The 18,843-nt window shown below is 35.7% G+C and overlaps 2 protein-coding genes across 3 annotated transcripts in view; one reads left to right on the forward strand and one right to left on the reverse strand.

The window, feature by feature from the left end:
* Positions 1-1,376: 1,376 nt before the first annotated feature.
* On the reverse strand, positions 1,377-17,746 carry LOC115214106 (A-kinase anchor protein 14-like). Of its 2 annotated transcripts, none has more exons than XM_036504742.1 (5): positions 17,502-17,746; positions 11,517-11,878; positions 4,977-5,156; positions 2,993-3,045; positions 1,377-1,508 (listed from the first exon to the last, which is right to left on the reverse strand). In XM_036504742.1, coding segments are annotated over exons 1-5 (678 nt in total). In that variant the 5' UTR covers positions 17,503-17,746; the 3' UTR covers positions 1,377-1,426. The 2 variants fall into 2 exon arrangements, with proteins under 2 accessions (XP_036360635.1, XP_029639024.1); XM_029783164.2 differs by lacking the exon at positions 17,502-17,746 and adding an exon at positions 16,757-16,893.
* LOC115214105 (cell division cycle protein 16 homolog) overlaps positions 16,857-18,843 on the forward strand; it is a 46,306-nt gene continuing 44,319 nt past the window's right edge. Inside the window, exons 1-2 of the mRNA XM_029783162.2 lie at positions 16,857-17,005; positions 18,654-18,708. Of these exons, the coding sequence (XP_029639022.1) occupies positions 16,913-17,005; positions 18,654-18,708 (148 nt within the window). The 5' untranslated portion in view covers positions 16,857-16,912. The remainder of the gene's footprint in view (positions 17,006-18,653; positions 18,709-18,843) is intronic.

The raw sequence follows: 18,843 nt of genomic DNA on the forward strand, positions 1-18,843 counted from the left end.
AAATTTTTACAATTTTAACACTGATCATTTATATAGTCATAATAATGTGAATGGCCAAATTAGATAAAATCTTTTTCCCCCTCCCCATTTCTGTACCACTTATCAAAGCTACAAGGGCTCTGGATTTTCCATCTGAATTCCCTCCCCACTGCAATATCATATCTTTTTACTAATTTACTGCAGACATCATAAACCTGACACAACCAATATAAATATGTCATTTCGTAAGTAAATTTTCAATGGATTACACTGATAACTGTTGTTATTTTTATTGTTGTTGTGACAGTTTAACTTTTGGCCAACCATGATGAAGTAGACAGGTGATCAAAGGCATTCCATTCAAGACCATCCACTCTTTTTAGGGCTCGTTTACTTGTTTCACTCATTGGACTGCAGCCATACTGGGGTACTGCCTTGAAGTGTTTAACTGAACAAATCACCTCCAGTACTTATCTTTTAAGTCTTGTATTTGTTCTGTTGGTCTCCTTTGCCAAACTGCTAAGTTATGAGGTTGTAAACAAACCAACACCAGTTGTCAAGCAGAGTGGTGGAAACACACACACACATATAGATATAAATACGACCGGCTACTTTCAGTTTCCATATCCAAATCCATTTGCAAGGCTTTGGTTGATGTAAATATACATATTTACATTATATATGCAGTGGAACTGACCTTGAAACCATGTGGTTGGGAAGCAAACTTCTTACCACACAGCTATGCCTGGTATTTAGAAATACGTCATGGCATCTACCACAGTATAGGGTGTTCTAACAGAACATCCACATTTAAGTGGGGATAAATATTACTGTTCAGTATTAATATTGCACATGTCACTAATATATATTTCTTAAGAAGCTTACTGGCTAATCACAACACCAGCACCTGTTCCAGCACTGTTATTCTATATATCACTGGCAGAGAGATGGGTCACTGCTGTCTCTAGCAATCAAGTGTCCATAATTGACAAGACCAAGGAAGGTTGAAATCATGTGACCTGTTGGTCTCAACACAGGAGCTTATGAGGCTTTACCTTCCTGCTAGCAATATAAGCAAGAGGCATTTTGCACCAAAAGGCTATATGAAAGCTCTCTCATGATATCTACCACTGTATAGTCTGTTTCCAAAAGTAATACCAAAAGTGGCAAGAATGCTGGAACTGGAGTATTGCTGCACAAGGTGACTATTTCAAAGGAGACAATGCTAAAACTTAGGTAAATAAGTTATTTTTTATTAAATATAACTTCTGGGAACTTTTTGATATCACCTTGTAAAGTTGCAAAGTATATGGTATGAGGTTTCACTGATTTTCCCAATCTGCTGTAATAATGAGTTATTTATGAGTTAACAGAAAGAAAAAAATAAACAAGAGAACTCAGTAACCAATTCTGACTTTTAATTCATTGGTATAAATATTTTGATTGTTTAACAATTCAAGCAGCTGTATTTTATTTTACTTTCAATAACATCCTTCAACCACTTTTCTCGAAAGCGAGTTTTGCCAGGCCTGAAGAAGAAGAAAGAAATTTAAATAAGTGATAACTTTTGTGAGATTTAAACTAAAACATAAAAAAGTACCGAACTAAATACTAACTGCAAAGCATATATCCATTGCCCTGCCACTTCTGCTACTCACTGATGATGACTATGGTTTATATATGCGTGTGTGTGTATATATATATATATATATATATATACACACACACACACACCTGTATGTATATATATATATATATATATATATATGATGCGTGGGTCACTTTTGAGTGCTACTGGTAACATGTAACCCAGTACAACCTGTTGCATGGTCGGGTCGTCAGCAACTAAACCGGCAACTTCACCAAGTTTGCTTGGTGAGGAGGGTGTTTATTGGACACCCTGCAGGATGAAAAACAAAACCCGTCAAAGGGCAGAGGAACTCTTGAGAGTCAACGGCCATCCAATAAATGTCTTAAGGCTGCATCATGCATGGGGACATATAAATAATTGGACTGAATACCCGATCGCGCGGTTAAACCATTGGGAGTGAAGGACTCCTAGCCTTTGTTAGGGCATCCTTCTAGGAGAAGGTAACTCAGGTAACTGGGATAACTCCAACATAGAATCTGCGGCTCAGTGGTTACCGATGATGTTGACTTGTTCTTCTTTTCGGATTATGGCTGCTGTTGCTTAGTGAGTGGGATTGACTCAGTACACAGCCTTTCCTCACTTTAAAAAAAAATCTTCTTGCACAGGCATTGCACGATAACAACAGTGATTAAGCTTTGTGCAATGGCCATACTCAATAACGAGGGGGCAGCCACCATATATATATACCTATACCTATATATATATATATATATATATATATATACCTGTATATATATATGTATATATCTATCTATATATATATTCTTTTACCTTTTATTTCTTTCTGTCATTTGACTGTCGCCATGCTGGAGCACTGCCTTTAGTCAAACAAATTGACCCCAGGACTTATTCTTTGTAAGCCTAGTACTTATTCTATCGGTCTCTTTTGCCAAACTGCTAAGTTACTGGGACCTAAAAATGTTTTTGATGGGTCAAGAGTGAAGTACATGAGTTATTGGAGGTGAGTGGCATAAAATTGGTGGCACTCTGAACAGTCAACTGTCCTGAAGTATTACAGAGTCCATGGTGAAGCGAGTGCTGAATAGTACGTGACTGTGTGTTGGACATTTACAATGAGAAATAGTATTTGAAAAACAGCTCAATATCTGCCCCATTGAGTTTAGTGGAATATGATCAAGGTTTTTATAAGTGATTGTCATGGCATTGGCCTAGCCACAACAAAGATTATACGTAGAATTCTTACTTTGCAATTGAATGATTAGCATAGGAAATAGTAACTGTATGAGGATAATAATAATAATAATAATAATAATAATAATAATAATAATAATAATAAGAAGAAGAAGAAGAAGAAGAAGAAGAAGGTAAGAGTAGAAGAAAGATGTGAAAGTAAACTCTTACCTATGAATTAGTTGGTTGGTCTCTATAACAAAAGATACTTCAACTGGATAGTTCTAAAATGAAGAATTACAAAGCTTTAATGTTTCAGCTTTCTCAGACTAAAGGTGCTTGTTATTACTGGTTTCAAAATGTGGCACAAGACCAGCAATCTTGGAGGAGTGGGTAAGTCAATTACATTGACCTCAGTGCTCAACTAGTACTTATTTTATCATCCTTGTAAGGATGAAAGGCAAAGTTAACCTTGGTAGAATTTGAACCCAGAATGTAAACACTGATGAAATGCTGCTAAGCATTTTGCCCGGCATGCTAACAATTCTTAATATTTGTTATTATTGGCATAAAGTTCAAACTCACTGTGTTGCTGTGCTGTAACCAATAAGGGAGCCTGTATACATTTGCTCCAGCTGCTAAAAATATCAGTTCTATCTCTCTTGGGTTTGTAGTCTTGCAAGTTGCATGGTAACTCATTAGTGCAGGTGCCACAAAAGAAGTACCCAGTATACATTATAATGTGGTTGGCATTAGCAAGGGCTTCCAGTTGTAGAAACCATACCAAAGCAGACACAGGAGGACAATGCAATCCTTAGACTCACTGGGTCCTATCAACCTGTCCAACCCATGCTAGCATGGAACTTGGACATTAAATGACAATGAGGATGATGATCTCACTCAAAGGACATATTGAATAATGTAATCTAGAGTACACACTGAATGTAAAAAGAGTGTTTCTAACTAGAACACTACAACCATAGATTGACTTGATCAGGGTTGACAGGGGGCCAAACAACAATAACCTTGCCCTACTTATCATAAGGGTACATGTTTAAATTATATTGCACTGTAAGGCGGCGAGCTGGCAGAAACGTTAGCATGCTGGGCGAAATGCGTAGCTGTATTTCGTCTGTCATTACGTTCTGAGTTCAAATTTTGCCGAGGTCAACTTTGCCTTTCATCCTCTCGGGGTCGATAAATTAAGTACCAGTTACGCACTGGGGTCGATATCTGTCCTTGTTTGTCTCCTCTGTGTTTAGCCCCTTGTGGGTAGTAAAGAAATAATTATATTGCACTGTACTCCTACTGTCATTGTCTTGTTATAGTTAATAGAAGGACATGAGTTCAAACACTATCTGTACTGTACTCATTCATTGCTTAGATTAATCTTCATAGAAGGGAAACATCAAGCTTGTTATGCTGTGTTGCAGTTACTTTAATGTCTTGGTTCAGCTACTAGAAGGACGTGAGTACAAAAGGGCTCTGTTGTTCTCCTATACAGTCTAATTCAACCTACTTATCACAAGGACACAGTTTCACACTAATTGTAATTTCAAACTAATTCTTCTTTGAATACCTTGGTCTACTTATCAGAAGGACACAATTTCAAACTATTCTGTACTCTTGTTTTGCTTACACCATTGTGGTTATCAAGACTTAAATGCAAACCAACTGAATTGTTTATTCTACTCTGTATTATATTCTTTCTTTGAGCAAGGTACCTACTCTGAGTGCTTGCAATACAATGAATGCTGTTAATGGCACTCAAGGGTTAGGAAAAGGTAGCAAATTGAACCTCATAACAGGTATATGATTAAGATGATAACTTGTTCATTGTATCAGGCTCAGAGAATTGTAACACATTATCAATAAGATGTATGAGTAAGTCTTAATAAAGGTCTGAGAATATTTATTCAATTTTGGTTTGAGGAATAGTTTCTTCATTATTGCTCTAATGTTCAAATTTTTCTCAATTAACATCAACAATATGATGTATATAGTAAGGTACCTTTATCTTTACTTATAGCTTTTTGTCAACTGAAATGCATATAAAAACTTTGTTGTTTATTCAAAGTTTTAATAGGAAAATACCAAAGTATACAACTACAACAAAACAACAAACAGAAAATATAAACACACCAATCTTGGATATGAAACAGTTTTTTTAACCAAAACATCACTTTTTGAAAATGAACATAATTTAAACACATACTTTTGGCTTAATCTTTGAAACCCGGAAGGTGAAATAAATGCAAACAGTTTCACGAGGAATTGGTTTACACCGAGTTGGAATACTCCAGCGAACACGAAACTTGTGGTAGTTATCAAATTCAGATACTTCTGTTGCAATATAGTCGATACAATATAACCAACTTGGATGAAATTCCCATGTCTGAAGAAATGAGTAAAGACAGAATAACAAAACAATGAAAATAACTAGAAACATATACAGTAAGTTGCAAGTTGACAAAAATGATGAAACACCAATCTGATTTACTGTATAAGGTTAATGTAATTTTTTTGTTTCTGTTTGGGGCTCAGATCTTATTGTGCATTATTTTGAATATTACCAGTAATATAGTAATGTTGACTAAGTTAATAAATATATACTTTACTAAAAATTATTGACTAATCTTTCAGTTGAATGGGTTTTTTTTTTTAATAAATAAATTGACATAAAATCATACATATGTAATACTATTAGAATAGTATGGTTTTCATGTAGTATTGCCTGATATATAAATGTTTTAGATATTTTTTATTTTAAAGCCAATACAATGCAAGTTATATAAAAAAATTAACACAAGTTAATAGGCACAGGAGTGGCTGTGTGGTAAGTAGCTTGCTTACCAACCATATGGTTCTGGGTTCAGTCCCACTGCGCGGCACCTTGGGCAAGTGTCTTCTACTATAGCTGTGGGCTGACCGAAGCCTTGTGAGTGGATTTGGTAGGCAGAAACTGAAAGAAGCCCGTCGTTTATATGTATATATATATATATTTATATATATGTATGCATGTGTGTGTGTGTGTTTGCATGCCTGTGTTTGTCCCCCCAACATTGCTTGACAACCGATGCTGGTGTGTTTACGTCTCCGTAACTTAGCGGTTCGGCAAAAGAAACCGATAGAATAAGTACTAGGCTTACAAAGAACAAGTACTGGGGTCGATTTGCTCGACTAAAGGCGATGCTCCAGCATGGCCACAGTCAAATGACTGAAACAAATAAAAGAGTAAAAGAGTACAAGTTGATGGTTAGTATCATTACCTGGTATTTCAGTATTTCAGGATTAGGACCTGAATCTAATAAATTACACGTGTTATTAATTTTTTTTTTATAACTTGCATTACTTTGGCTATAAAAAAGATATTTAAAACAAACGTATATTATTCAGACTGCACATTAGAATCACAGCCTTATACATTGTGAACATTAGTTATTTACACTGTATATGAGAGAAAGTGACATGGCACAGTGACCTCCCTTGTATTGTGAACCCCCCCCGCCACCACCACCACCATTTATTTCACATGGCCATTATGTAGTTATCATAGTTCTCTCCCTTAGGAAAAATTTCTATGGAGAGACAACTTTCTGATTGCCGGGAGTCATTAACCTTGAAAAATAAGTGTAAAACGAATCCTTTAGGTAATCATAAGTTGCATGAGATTATATACTATAAGCGACACTGTACACAGTTGGTAGCCAATGAAACAAATCTGCCGATAGCTCAGTCCATCTGGCTGTTTATGGATTCTACAGAGTGGGTAAATGTAAAGAGTGGTTAAATAATAATAATAATAATAATAATAATAATTGTGTACAGTGCTCAGGTGCACTACAACTCATCTAAAGTGTATATATAATCAGGTGTAGTTTCGACGGATTTCGGGAAGCATGAGGGCCTTAAAGGATGCAGTGTCATGGCAGTCAACAACTGATGCAGGCAGTTTATTCCACGCTTCAGCAACCCTGAGCGTGAAAAAATGTTTCCGAAAGTCATGGGAGCTGTGCTGTTTTCTGACTTTGTAGGCATGTCCACGTGTGTTAGACACATGGAGATCAAAAAGGTGTTCAGTGTTGTTGTTGGTGAGGTGGTTGATAACCTTGTGGGTGTTTACCAAGTCCGTCGCTAGACGCCGGAGCTTCAGTGAATCCATGCCCAGGGAAACAAGGCGCTCAGAATATGGTAGGTGTCTGATGGAGGGTATGCGTTTGGTTGCACGTCTCTGGACAGATTCCAGGAGGTCAATGTTCTGAGCAAGATAGGGATACTGTAAAATCCAGGAGTATATAAATTTGCAGGAATGAGCGAACTAGAAGTAGTACCATGCTTAGATGCAGAATCACTGTGTAGTTGTTAAATGTTTCACTAAGTTTGCAGTTCAGAATTCAAATCCTACCATGGATGTAAACAAATCGTTAGAAAAGCATAATGACTTTTATAGTTAAACCTGAGAAAACTTGCTATTGCTTTTATATAATTAAAAAATGGCTTATAGATGATATATAAATACTCCTATATATTCATGTTGCACAAATCAGTGTTTAAGGAATGTAAGATGTAAAAAGAACTAAATTTGACCCAGTCACATCTGTGTGTGTGTATATGTTTATGTGTATGTCTAAGTGCATGTGTGTGTGCATGTGTATAAATATATGGCAAATGAAAGATGGAATATACGAGAATTTATTATTAATCACAGTTGTTTTGACACATCTAGCATCGATTCCTCATGAGAGGGACACTCAACACCTGGTTCAGGAGCATCCGGTGGTGCAGATGTATCTTGTCAGACAATAAATAAACGCAACTCGTTAAAATAACAGTTCCACAATGCAACATCCCGTTTTGTAGAAAGAAAAGCAACCAGACAGAGGAAATATCTTCATTTATATAGAAGATCAAAAATAAAATCACAGATGGCAAAAACGTGAAACGAACACACAATCGGCAAGTTACATTGTAGAACTGTTATTTTAACGAGTTGTATTTAATTATTACCTCACGAGATACATCTCCACTGCCGGATGCTCCTACCCATGAGGAATCGATGCTAGATGTGTCAAAACAATTGTCGTGATTAATAATAAATTCTCGTATATTTCATCTTCTGTCTTTCATTTGCCATATACATAATGATCATTATGAAAGTGACCATGCTTTACTAGTAAGCTACCAGTTGTAAACCATTCGTTTTATTATCCATTATATATATATAGGCGCAGGAGTGGCTGTGTGGTAAGTACCTTGCTTACCAACCACGTGGTTCCAGGTTCAGTCCCACTGCGTGGCATCTTGAGCAAGTGTCTTCTACTATAGCCTCGTGCCGACCAAAGCCTTGTGAGTGGATTTGGTACACGGAAACTGAAATAAGCCTGTCGTATATATGTATAATATATATCTGTGTGTGCATGTTTGTGTGTCTGTGTTTGTCCCCCTAGCATTGCTTGACAACCAATGCTGGTGTGTTTACGTCGCTGTCACTTAGCGGTTCGGCTAAAGAGATCAATAGAATAAGTACTGGGCTTACAAAGAATAAGTCCCGGGGTCGATTTGCTCGACTAAAGGCGGTGCTCCAGCATGGCCACAGTCAATGGACTGAAACAAGTAAAAGAGTAAAGGAGTACATATGATGTTAAGTGTGTGTGTGTGTGTGTCTTTTTCTTTTATTCAGCATCCTCAAAACGAATATCTTCAAAGCCATATATATATTATTACTAGCTGGCCCCATGCCATCAAAAATGGCAGCTAATTGTAGTATTTTAAATATAAATATGGATGGTAAATCAAATTAATTCTCTTGTCAATGTTGCCAAGTGGTTGTCTTTTGAGATGTGGCATTGATCATTTGTCACTGAAAAAATGCTGGTTCACACATACACACATTCACATTTTTCAGCATTGCATGTTCACCATTCCACTTCCATTGCACACTCACACACACACATAAACATTCGCACACCTCCCTTTTACATACACACACATATACTCACACAGAGTCGAAATGCTCCAACTACCAGCTTGCCATCACCCCTTCCTTTCTCATTCATATGTTGCGATGGGGGGGAAAAAACAAGAGTATTATTATAGTAGATTATTTCTCATCTCATAAGGAAGATTTGTATACAATCTATTTTGAGAAGTAACAGTGAAATCTCTTTCAAACATCCTACCATTTGTCAAGAAAGGATCAGAAAAATGTCAGAAATTTGAAATGGAATAGTATTAGCAAAAACGTTGAAAGACATGAAGCTGGAGAAGAATATAGTGTGAGTTAATGAAAGATTCTAAAATACGTTTGTTGAAGTCAAAATCTCTGTAGTTCTTTCCCTTGCAGTCTCTTTTTAATTTTTCTCTTTTTTCTGTCTCTCTTTGTCACTGTCTGGAATAGTAGAATAAAGAGAGACAGAGAATGAGAGACATGTATGAAGAAAGAGACATAGATAAAGAGAGAGAGACAGGCAGGACTGATAGTGATACTAGTGGTTGTTTGAGACTGAATAACAGATGTACTCATTCAGTTAAACGGGTCTTTGCAAAATGCAAAACTGAACAATGTTGAACAATGTTGGATATATTAGACAATGCAACATAGTCATGGATACAAGAAAATATTGTGATGGTCACAACTGGAAGGCCTTTTGTTTGCAGGTTTGCTCAATGAGGAATGACTTGGGGGTTACACAATGGAAACAAAGAATCCAAAAGAGCAACAACTGATGTGTATGCTTATGTCCTGAAAGAATTAAAATCGACTCTCTCATTAATTAGAAGTTCCGTTTTAATAATGTAACAGTGGGCTGCTCTCATTGTACTTACAACACCACCACCACCAAGGCAGATAAATTAAATATGTTCATTATATCAAAAACAGATGCCTGCATGAGCAAATTAGACTACAAATTTAATGAACAATGCAATACCTGTGTTTTTTCTAGCAAATGAAACACAGACTAACTATAACTGGCATAAAGAATGTATTGGGTTGTCCAGAAAGTTCGTTCTGATTTTTAAAGGAAAGAAAAAGGTCAATAAATACTTGCCATTACATTTTTAATCAACCAAATACGAACCATTTTGTTACACAATGCATCTCCATCTTTCCTTTAACTTGAAAATACCCTCTTCCCAGAATTGAGGAGGTTTCATGGCAAAAAATTCATCAAGGTATCTTTTTACATCATCCAAGGAATTGAAATTTTTACCATTAAGACTATTCTGCAGAGACCTGAATAAGTGGAAATCCAAAGGAGCAATATCTGGTGAATATGGAGGGTGGGGTTACACATCTCAGCCAAGCTGCAGCAATTTTTGTCTGGTTCCCAAAGCATCAAGTGCTGAAAATGAACTTTCTTATCTTCCATTTTAAAGGGTTACAGAATTAACACAGGTTATAGGAACTTAAACCTTCTTCCACGAAAAGATAGCTTAAACTGTGTTCTAAATGGAGGTGTAGTCAAATCCTATTTTATGGACTCAACCATGTTCTAAAATAAGTCGAAAGGTAAGCTACTATAAATCAGCATGAACTTTCCGGACAACCCAATATTTATACGAAAAGTTGTATATGCAATTTACATGATATAATCAAAGCATAGATTTACAGCTGTTTCAACTGGTCAATGAATGTTTGATGCAAACAATGCCTATTATGCAGGCTGGTGCAATACTGAAGTAATATTGTAGGCATACATAAAAACAAGGCAAAGTATCAACTTGTGTAGGTTTTCATAGCTTCATGCAGAAGATACATAGCACTCTACTCAGTATATCAAGAGCCCAGCAACAATACTGTCTTGGTATTGCACCTGCTTTCATAACATACATTGTTATATCAACAAGTAATTAACCACTTAAAATAGCTGAAAAATATGACTTGATTACATCGTGTAAATTGTATATGCAACTTTTCATATAAATACATTCCCTATAATCATTTCTCATTAATAATGTAACTGCAGGCTGCTCAAATAGTGGTTTGTGTAAAGAAGGGCATCCAGCCATAAAAACCATGCCAAAGCTGCCTGGCCAGCTCCTGTCAAACTGCCCAACATATGCCAGCATGGAAGGAGGGTGTTAAATGATGATGATGATACTTAATTTTCTTAAACAAGTATGTTGTTGACAGTAACTTTGAAATTTCAACCAGCTAAGCCATCATTGGGCTCCAGTTTCACTATGGCTTAGCTGGTTGAAACTTTGAAGTCATTGTCAGCAACATTCTTATTTAAGGATAAAGTATAGAGTAAACCACCAGATTAATGTAAAATTGATTTATAATAACTGAATATGAAAACAAACATTAATATATGTGTACACACACACACAGAAAATAAGGTATCAAAGAACTGGTTCATGAATTCAAATCAACTGCAAATGTTTTACTATGCTTCTGACGAGAATACTTTATTCTACATTATCCCAGATTTTGAAAATAATGGAAAATGTTACTAACAATAGACCAGGGAGATATTTATTTGTCACCCACTTAACACCATGAAACAAGAGGAAGGTGGACTGAACAGTTTAAGAGTTGTCTTGGAGACAGGCACAACACAGTGCCATTGGCAGGATATGAACCAACAAATTATTAGCAGTGGGTTTTCAAAGACCCTCACACTTAGAAAGTAATTAAATTACATTTTATGAGAAGATTAAAGACATGCACCTTCTGCCCAATGGAGCAACTCACAACTGACACCAATAATGGCAGTTCTTCATAAAAAAAAAAGCAAATAAAAAGCTTTACCCTGATGTATTGATCAATCTTTCTCAATGCCATATCAGTTGAATACTGGTCGATATTAAACCAAATAATATTTTTTGGTGGATCATATTCATTGAAAACATAATTTCGACCACTTTCAGCCATTAGATTTTCTTTGGCAGATTCTATGGTGTATCCAACCAACTCATCAATTAATGTTTCACAATTCTGACACTGTTCTGTTGAGCTTGAATTTGGGTCAATGTAGGTATTACAGCTGGGACATTGTGTTTCTTGAACATACTTAAGAGCCCTTGCAAGGATTTCTTCAACACACCCATAAGTTAGCTTCTCAAGACTTATTTCTTGAGATTCAGACAACTCCGCCAGCTCATCTGTAGACACTGAAATATTGAGAAAAAAATTCTTTTCCTTAATATTTTAATCAAATAATAGGTTTTTAATTTCCTTCAGCAATTTCTCAAGTTAATTCAATGTGTTATTTCTTTATTTATATGGAATTATAGCAATGTATTGAGTACCTTAAGCCATTAATTCAAAGGAATAGCACTAAAGACAGACATCTAAATTATTACGGTGTCAAGAAAGTTCTTGCGGAATTTTTTTATTTTGGTTTTAAATTATGTGATTTCAAATTAATTTTTTTAAATTACTTTGACTTTATATATCATTTTAAAGCCCATTTTTCACTCTATCTAATAGTGTTTCTCTTTTTCTTTTTGAATAATTAGGCCATTTTTTTTTCCAGAACGTTGAATACAACATGGACAAAAAGCAAATTTGCACAATTTCCTTATTCCAGTTCAAGCTAGGCCGAAAAGCTGCTGAAACAGCTCGCGATATCAATGATGTGTTTGACCCAGGAACCACTAGTGAACATACAGCACAATGGTGGTTCAAGAAATTTCGTAGCGGTGACAAGAGTCTTGAAGAGGATAAGTGTAGTGGTCGGCCATCAGATGTTGACAATGATCAACCAAGAACCTTAGTCAAAGCCAATCTACGCACAACTGTTTGAGAGCTTGCTTATGAATTAGATGTAACATATATGACAATTTCCAACTACTTGAAAGAGATTGGAAAAACAAAAATACTTGAGAAATGGGTGCCGCACGAATTGAATGACAACCAAAAAAAACGCTGATTTGAAGTGTCATCTTCCCTTCTTTTTACACAAGAATGAAGTGTTTCTCGACTGGATTGTCACTTGCGATGAAAAGTGGATTCTTTACGACAACCGGTGACACCCAGCTTTTGGATCCAGGTGAAACCATTATGGCAGAAAAGTACTGTCAGCAAATGGATGAAATGCATAAAAAACTTCTTTTCAGATACAAAGTCTTTGATCAGATCCTCACCATAACACTACAAACACTTCAAAATTATATTTCTGATCATATAAACTACTTCAAGTATTAGTATAGCAAGTTTAAAGTGATTTCTATTGTGCCATAAACCATTTACCATTTCCATGGGTTCCCCTTCCCTTGATGCCATAAGCATGTGGTTATTTTTGCTTCATGGTTAATCCAGCACTGGGTGTAATTTAGTATAGTGTGGTGTAAAATAATAACAACATTCTATTGGTCAATAGAAAAGGACCAATTCTTCTCCATGACAATGCTCAACCACACATCGAACAACTGACCCTGCAGAAGTTGAACAAGTGTTGTACTTGTAATTGGCAAAATTATGATTTCAATACCTGGACAGAGCAATGTGTTGATATCTGAGCAAAACATTTCAGTTCACATTGAGTAACCTTACAACAGATTGGCATCCTTTTGAGAGGGGATGTTGTGATCTCAGTCATTTGTATGCCACAGAAATGGGTAACTAGCTCTATGAGTCCTAGAACTTGAGACAGAATTGTCCAATGATTAATGACAGTGAATGTAGTGTGGTGTAATATAGTTAGTAGTATATCATAACATAGTATGATATCATAATATAGTATGGTGTAATATAGTTACAACATATAATATAGTGTGGTGTAATATAGTTACAGGATATCACAATATAGTGTGGTGCACTATAGGATAATATAGCACAGACTGTAACAATATACTATGGTGTAATCAGGGTTGAATTAAGATCCATACAGGCCCTAAGCACATAAAAGATTTTGTTGCCCCAATATATACATAATTCAAAATATAAACAATAATAAACCATAATATAATTTTTTATTTTTCAAAATGAAACAAAACTAACAGTAAGATAGAAAATAATGTTCATTTTTGTATACTTTCACTTTATCTATTTGTGAAAAGATTTTTCCTACTTCTTTTCAGATGCAAAGTCTTTGATCAGTGTTATGGTGTAACACTACAAACACTTCAAAATTATATTTCTGATCATATAAACCACTTCAAGTATTAGTATAGCAAGTTTAAAGTGATTTCTATTGTGCCATAAACCATTTACCATTTCCATGGGTTCCCCTTCCTTTGATGCCTTAAGCATGTGGTTATTTTTGCTTCATGGTTAATCCAGCACCGGGTGTAATTTAGTACAGTGTGGTGTAAAATAATGTTTTGTGGGATCTGAATGGCAACTTGCCTTATAAAGAACATAATCACTATGTTGCTTTCCAGGCAATTAAACATTTGAATCAATTCTATGTCATAAATTTCAGACTGACAAATGGTGCTGTTGTATTTCAGAGAATTATGAACAACAGTAGTTCCCAACCTTTTCAACCAAAGACCCCTTTTATTTAAATGAGTTTTCCTGTGGACCCCAGGATATTGAAAGGTCTGTCAGCTTAACATGTTCACGGACCCCCCAGTACTACCTTTGTAGACCATCAGGGCTCCGCAGACCAGAGGCTGGGAACCACTGATGTACAAGTTGATTAAAGTTAACAATTTTGACTTGAACATTTGTATATCTATATAATGAGATGATGACAGAGGAAATATCAGAAGACTATAATAGAGAAAAAGAAATATTTTTGTCTAGTTAAGAAATTTGATCTTTGTTTAAATTATGGTATATCTATTATTTGTACACAACCATTAATACTCTTACAGTATTTGAGAACTGCAAAGTTCAGCATAATTCAGAATATCTCAGTCTACTATTTGATCTGCATTTGCAACTTACAAGTATCTGTATCAATGATTTATATGTTTGCAAATTAGTTTCAAATTTTGACATGAGGCCAATAATTTCGGGGGAGGGGTTAAGTTGATTACATCAACCACAGTAATCAACTGATATTTATTTTATGAACCCTGAAAGGATGAAAGGCAAAGTCAACCTTGGTGGAATTTGAACTCAGAACTTAAAGACAGATGAAATGCCCATTAGCGTTTTGCCTGGCATATTGATGATTCTGCCAGCTTGCCACAGTATATGTTTGCATATTATTCTAAATGTGTACCTGGTTTTTCAGACAAAATTAGGAATTTAAAAGGTGTTACAATGTTATTCAAGTTCATAAAATTAACATTCTGAAAACCAAATTTCTGGAGCAGATCTTAAAATCATTGATGAAAGTATTGAATTCAATATTGGAATTAATACTTCTCCAACCATTGCTATTTGTTCAATCCAATCTCGTAGGCATGTTGCTATCTATTGTAGATCAGTAAATAAAACAATCTTAATCTATTCTTGAAAACGAAACAAATTTTATAACAAAATCTGCTCACAAATAGTAACACTATGATGCATTATTAAATTATTGTTGTGCTAACAAGGTATATCTATAAATTTTAGCTAACACTTTATGTAATAGACAGATATAAATACTCCTTGTTTTCATGTATAATAATACCTTTATGGACAGTTAAAGAGTATGAGTTTCTTAGACCCAGGAAGACATGGGATGAGGTGGTGAAGCATGATCTTTGGATGCTGAGTGTCATGGAGATGATAACAAGTGATTGAGACCTTTGGCATTTTGCTGTGCTTGAGAAGAGGTGTCAAGCCAAGTGAAATTATAGTCATGGCTAGTGCTGGTGACACATAAAAGGCACCTGTGCTGGTGACACTTACCAGATACCCATGCTGGTGGCACTTAAAATGTACCCATTACACTCTTGCAGTGATTGCTGTTAGGAAGGGCATCCAGCTGTAGAAACCAAGCCAAATCAGACTGGAACCTGATGCAGCTCTCTGGATTACCAGTCCCAGTCAAACCATCTAACCTATGCCAACAGGGAAAAAGGATACTAAATGATGACAACTCATTTAGTTAGGGAACGGACAGCTAGAATCATGATCACAAGGAATACCTCTACTAAAGATAATGGTCAGCTCTCACTAGCTCTAATTCTGTTCTCTTACAACATCATTCTATCTCTCTCTGCAATTACTACAAAACAATGAAGAGAATCCAAACACAAACTTTACTTCGCATGCTTTTGGATTTATCATAACCTGCCCGTCAAGGCAAGGTGTTGTAACGTAACGGTAAATAAATACTTTCTTAAAACTTCATGCATTGTCCATCTTTCACATCTTACAACTTGCCGTCATAACAACAAATTCATATCATTACAACTGCTGACTCCGACAAATCATATTATTGTTTACTAATCAATTTCTACCATTACACATACTATATTTATTACTGGCATCAGAAAATCTTCACTTTTGCTGTAGTAGGGCAGAGCCATTCTAGACAGACAGATGAACAAAACCAAGTAGAAGGATGGTGGCAATGGAATTAATGAAGGCGTCTGTGGTGATGCTCTTGGGGATTATGGTAATAACATCACAAAGGTGATTTTATTGTTATTTAGTCCCAGGGTAGCTCTGATAAAACAGACAACTCACTCCAGCCATGACCGTTTCAGCTTATCTTCAAATGATATAACCAGGATTACTTTATCCAAGATGTCCTATTTCCTAAGATGATAAGGTGAGGGCTCGAGACGAATTTGACTGCTATTTTTAGCAGGACGATAGACCACATAGCAGTGATAATAGTGGTGGTGATAGTGATGATGACAAGAAACTTTTTCAGTGTGGTTTGAGCGGAGGCTAGAAGAATCATCAGCTCTTGCCTTCTAGTAGAAAACTAATAAAGGGGAGGGGTATGCCTTGTAGCTATCGTTCGTATAGCAAAAAAAAAAAAAACCCAAACAACTTGTATCGCATGTAAACTTAATGCAACGAAATATAAATATTACAAGTTCTGCCTGATATAGCTGCTCTGTATTGATTAGTTAAGTGATTTTTAAAGCATAATAAATGAATAAAAGCTGAAAAAAGAAATCTATGAAAAGTGCAAAAAACATCTCTTTTACCTTCCATCTTTGTTTTTGTTTCTATGGTAACAGTATTTGTTAGCCACTAATAGAAATCCGTTATATTAAGGCAGTCGGCTTATAAAGTTGACTTTCTTAACTGTAAACTGATTGGTTGGATATAATTTGTAAGCATGCGTCATATAAATAACAATAATGGCGGGTGAAATTGAAGGTTGTGTAGAAGAAACATCATGCGGAATGAATCTACGACAGCTTCGTGAACGTGTCCGCCAATATATAGACAATGTAAGCACGATTTATTCACTCATTGCCCAGTCACCTGTGTTTCCCGCTACTGCTTGACAATGCCCTAAATCGGAATCCCCCAATTAATTTTAGTGTCCTGAGGAATTTCATCCGGAACACTCGTTTCATTCATGTTATTTGTTCCTTTATCAGAAGTAGTATTTGATGTGTTTTCATTTTTTTTTTCTCTGGGAGATTACGATAAAGTAGTAAAATGTGGTTTGTTTTCCAATGTATCCTTTTCCTAAACTCATCGGCACTTGTTACTTCCTCTGATACAGTGACGGAATTTTGGCAACTTCTGTCTGTCTTCTACGAGCGAGGAAGCAGAATTAATGAAAACACAACATATGCTAATTATTTAGATCGTTGATATATCACATTTGCAATGTATTCATTATATTCTGTTAGAATTTTATTAATTAGAACCAAATGAAAGTTCTGCGGCAATTAACTGAATTCCTTTATTAGTAATGTAACAAGTACTAATCCCTACTTTTGTTGACGTGACATTGCTACAACCATCATAGGCTCAAGACCTCATATTTTGGGGATCTGTACAGTCGATTATATGGAATTCAGAACTGCTGTGCTACTTATTTGGTGAATTTTTAACTATTACACATGTCTCACTTTGAAAGTGTGGTTAACATAACGAACGTGTAATTTTTCCAATGATTTTGGCGGTTAAAGCAATTCAAACACAACAAAATCTACATGAAAAAACACATCTCACCCATCAGATGGCTGAAAAGAAAAATCACCCTCGGTCAGATTCAAAATTTAAGCGTAATGGGGCGCAACTAAGTACTATTTCTGTTATTGGCAGAATCGTTAGCACGCCGGACAAAATGTTCAGCGGCATTTCGTCTGTCAGAGTTCAGTTTCCGCCGAGGTGAACTTTGCTTTTCATCTTTTGGGTTCGATAAAATTAGTACTAATTGAGTACCGTGGTCGAATGGTCCCCCGCCTCCCACTAAAATTTCAGGCCTTTTGCCTATAGTAGAAAAGAATAATATTATTAATGCTGAGAGTATCATAATTCTAATTAATTTCAGTGATTTGTTTTTTAGGTAGTGGTATCAAACACCTCTGCTAAATAATTATTTGTATTATTGAAATACATTGCAAAATCAGTAGCGCAGGTAGCAAAATACCTTGTATTATATAGTTATGTCCCTTCGTTCTGATTTCAAATTTCACCAATATTTCTTAGATAACTGAAAGATGTACCTTTTATGTACTGGTGATTATTTGATCAACTATACATTCCTTCCAAATTTACCGACATTATTAACACTGGTCAGTAAAATAAAATACCAGTCAAGTACTGAAGTAGATGTTATCAACTACCTCTTCTCAAAGTTGCTGATCTTGCACCTAAGTCAGAAACATACTTTGCAGTATTTCGCCCGTCACTATGTTCTGAGTTCGAATTCCGCCGACGACGACTTTACCTTTCATCCTTTCGTGGTCGATAAAAGACTGGGGTTGATGTAATCGACTAGCCCCCTGCCCCAAAATTTCAGGTCTTGTGCCTATAGTAGAAAGGATTATTATTATTGTTATTAATAGCTATAATGACTTTACCGTGATTGTGGAAATACAAAAAATCGTTATTACTCTAATGTTATTTTGTTTTTTTCAGCACCAGTATGAGTCTGCAGTCTTCTGGGCAGATAAAGCAGTTTCTTTGTCAAATGGTAAGTTAGCACCCAGCTTATTGCTTTTGCAGTTTACTAGAAATTCATTCACACTTAATTGAATCTATAAGAATGTAGCTGTTTGCCGACTGAATGTGCAGAACTCTGATGGATTTTCTGGCCAAGTCTGTAGAA

Source organism: Octopus sinensis, linkage group LG7, assembly GCF_006345805.1.
Source record: "Octopus sinensis linkage group LG7, ASM634580v1, whole genome shotgun sequence".
Taxonomy (NCBI): Eukaryota; Metazoa; Mollusca; class Cephalopoda; order Octopoda; family Octopodidae; genus Octopus; species Octopus sinensis.

What these genes read in the sequence shown, in the direction of transcription:
- LOC115214106 (XM_029783164.2), bottom strand. An exon ending in AGATTGATCAATACATCAGG is followed by an intron (nt 5,157 to 11,516) that starts GTAAAGCTTTTT and finishes TCATTTCTTCAG; the next exon opens with ACATGGGAATTTCATCCAAG. An exon ending in ACCAACCAACTAATTCATAG is followed by an intron (nt 1,509 to 2,992) that starts GTAAGAGTTTAC and finishes CTTCTTCTTCAG; the next exon opens with GCCTGGCAAAACTCGCTTTC.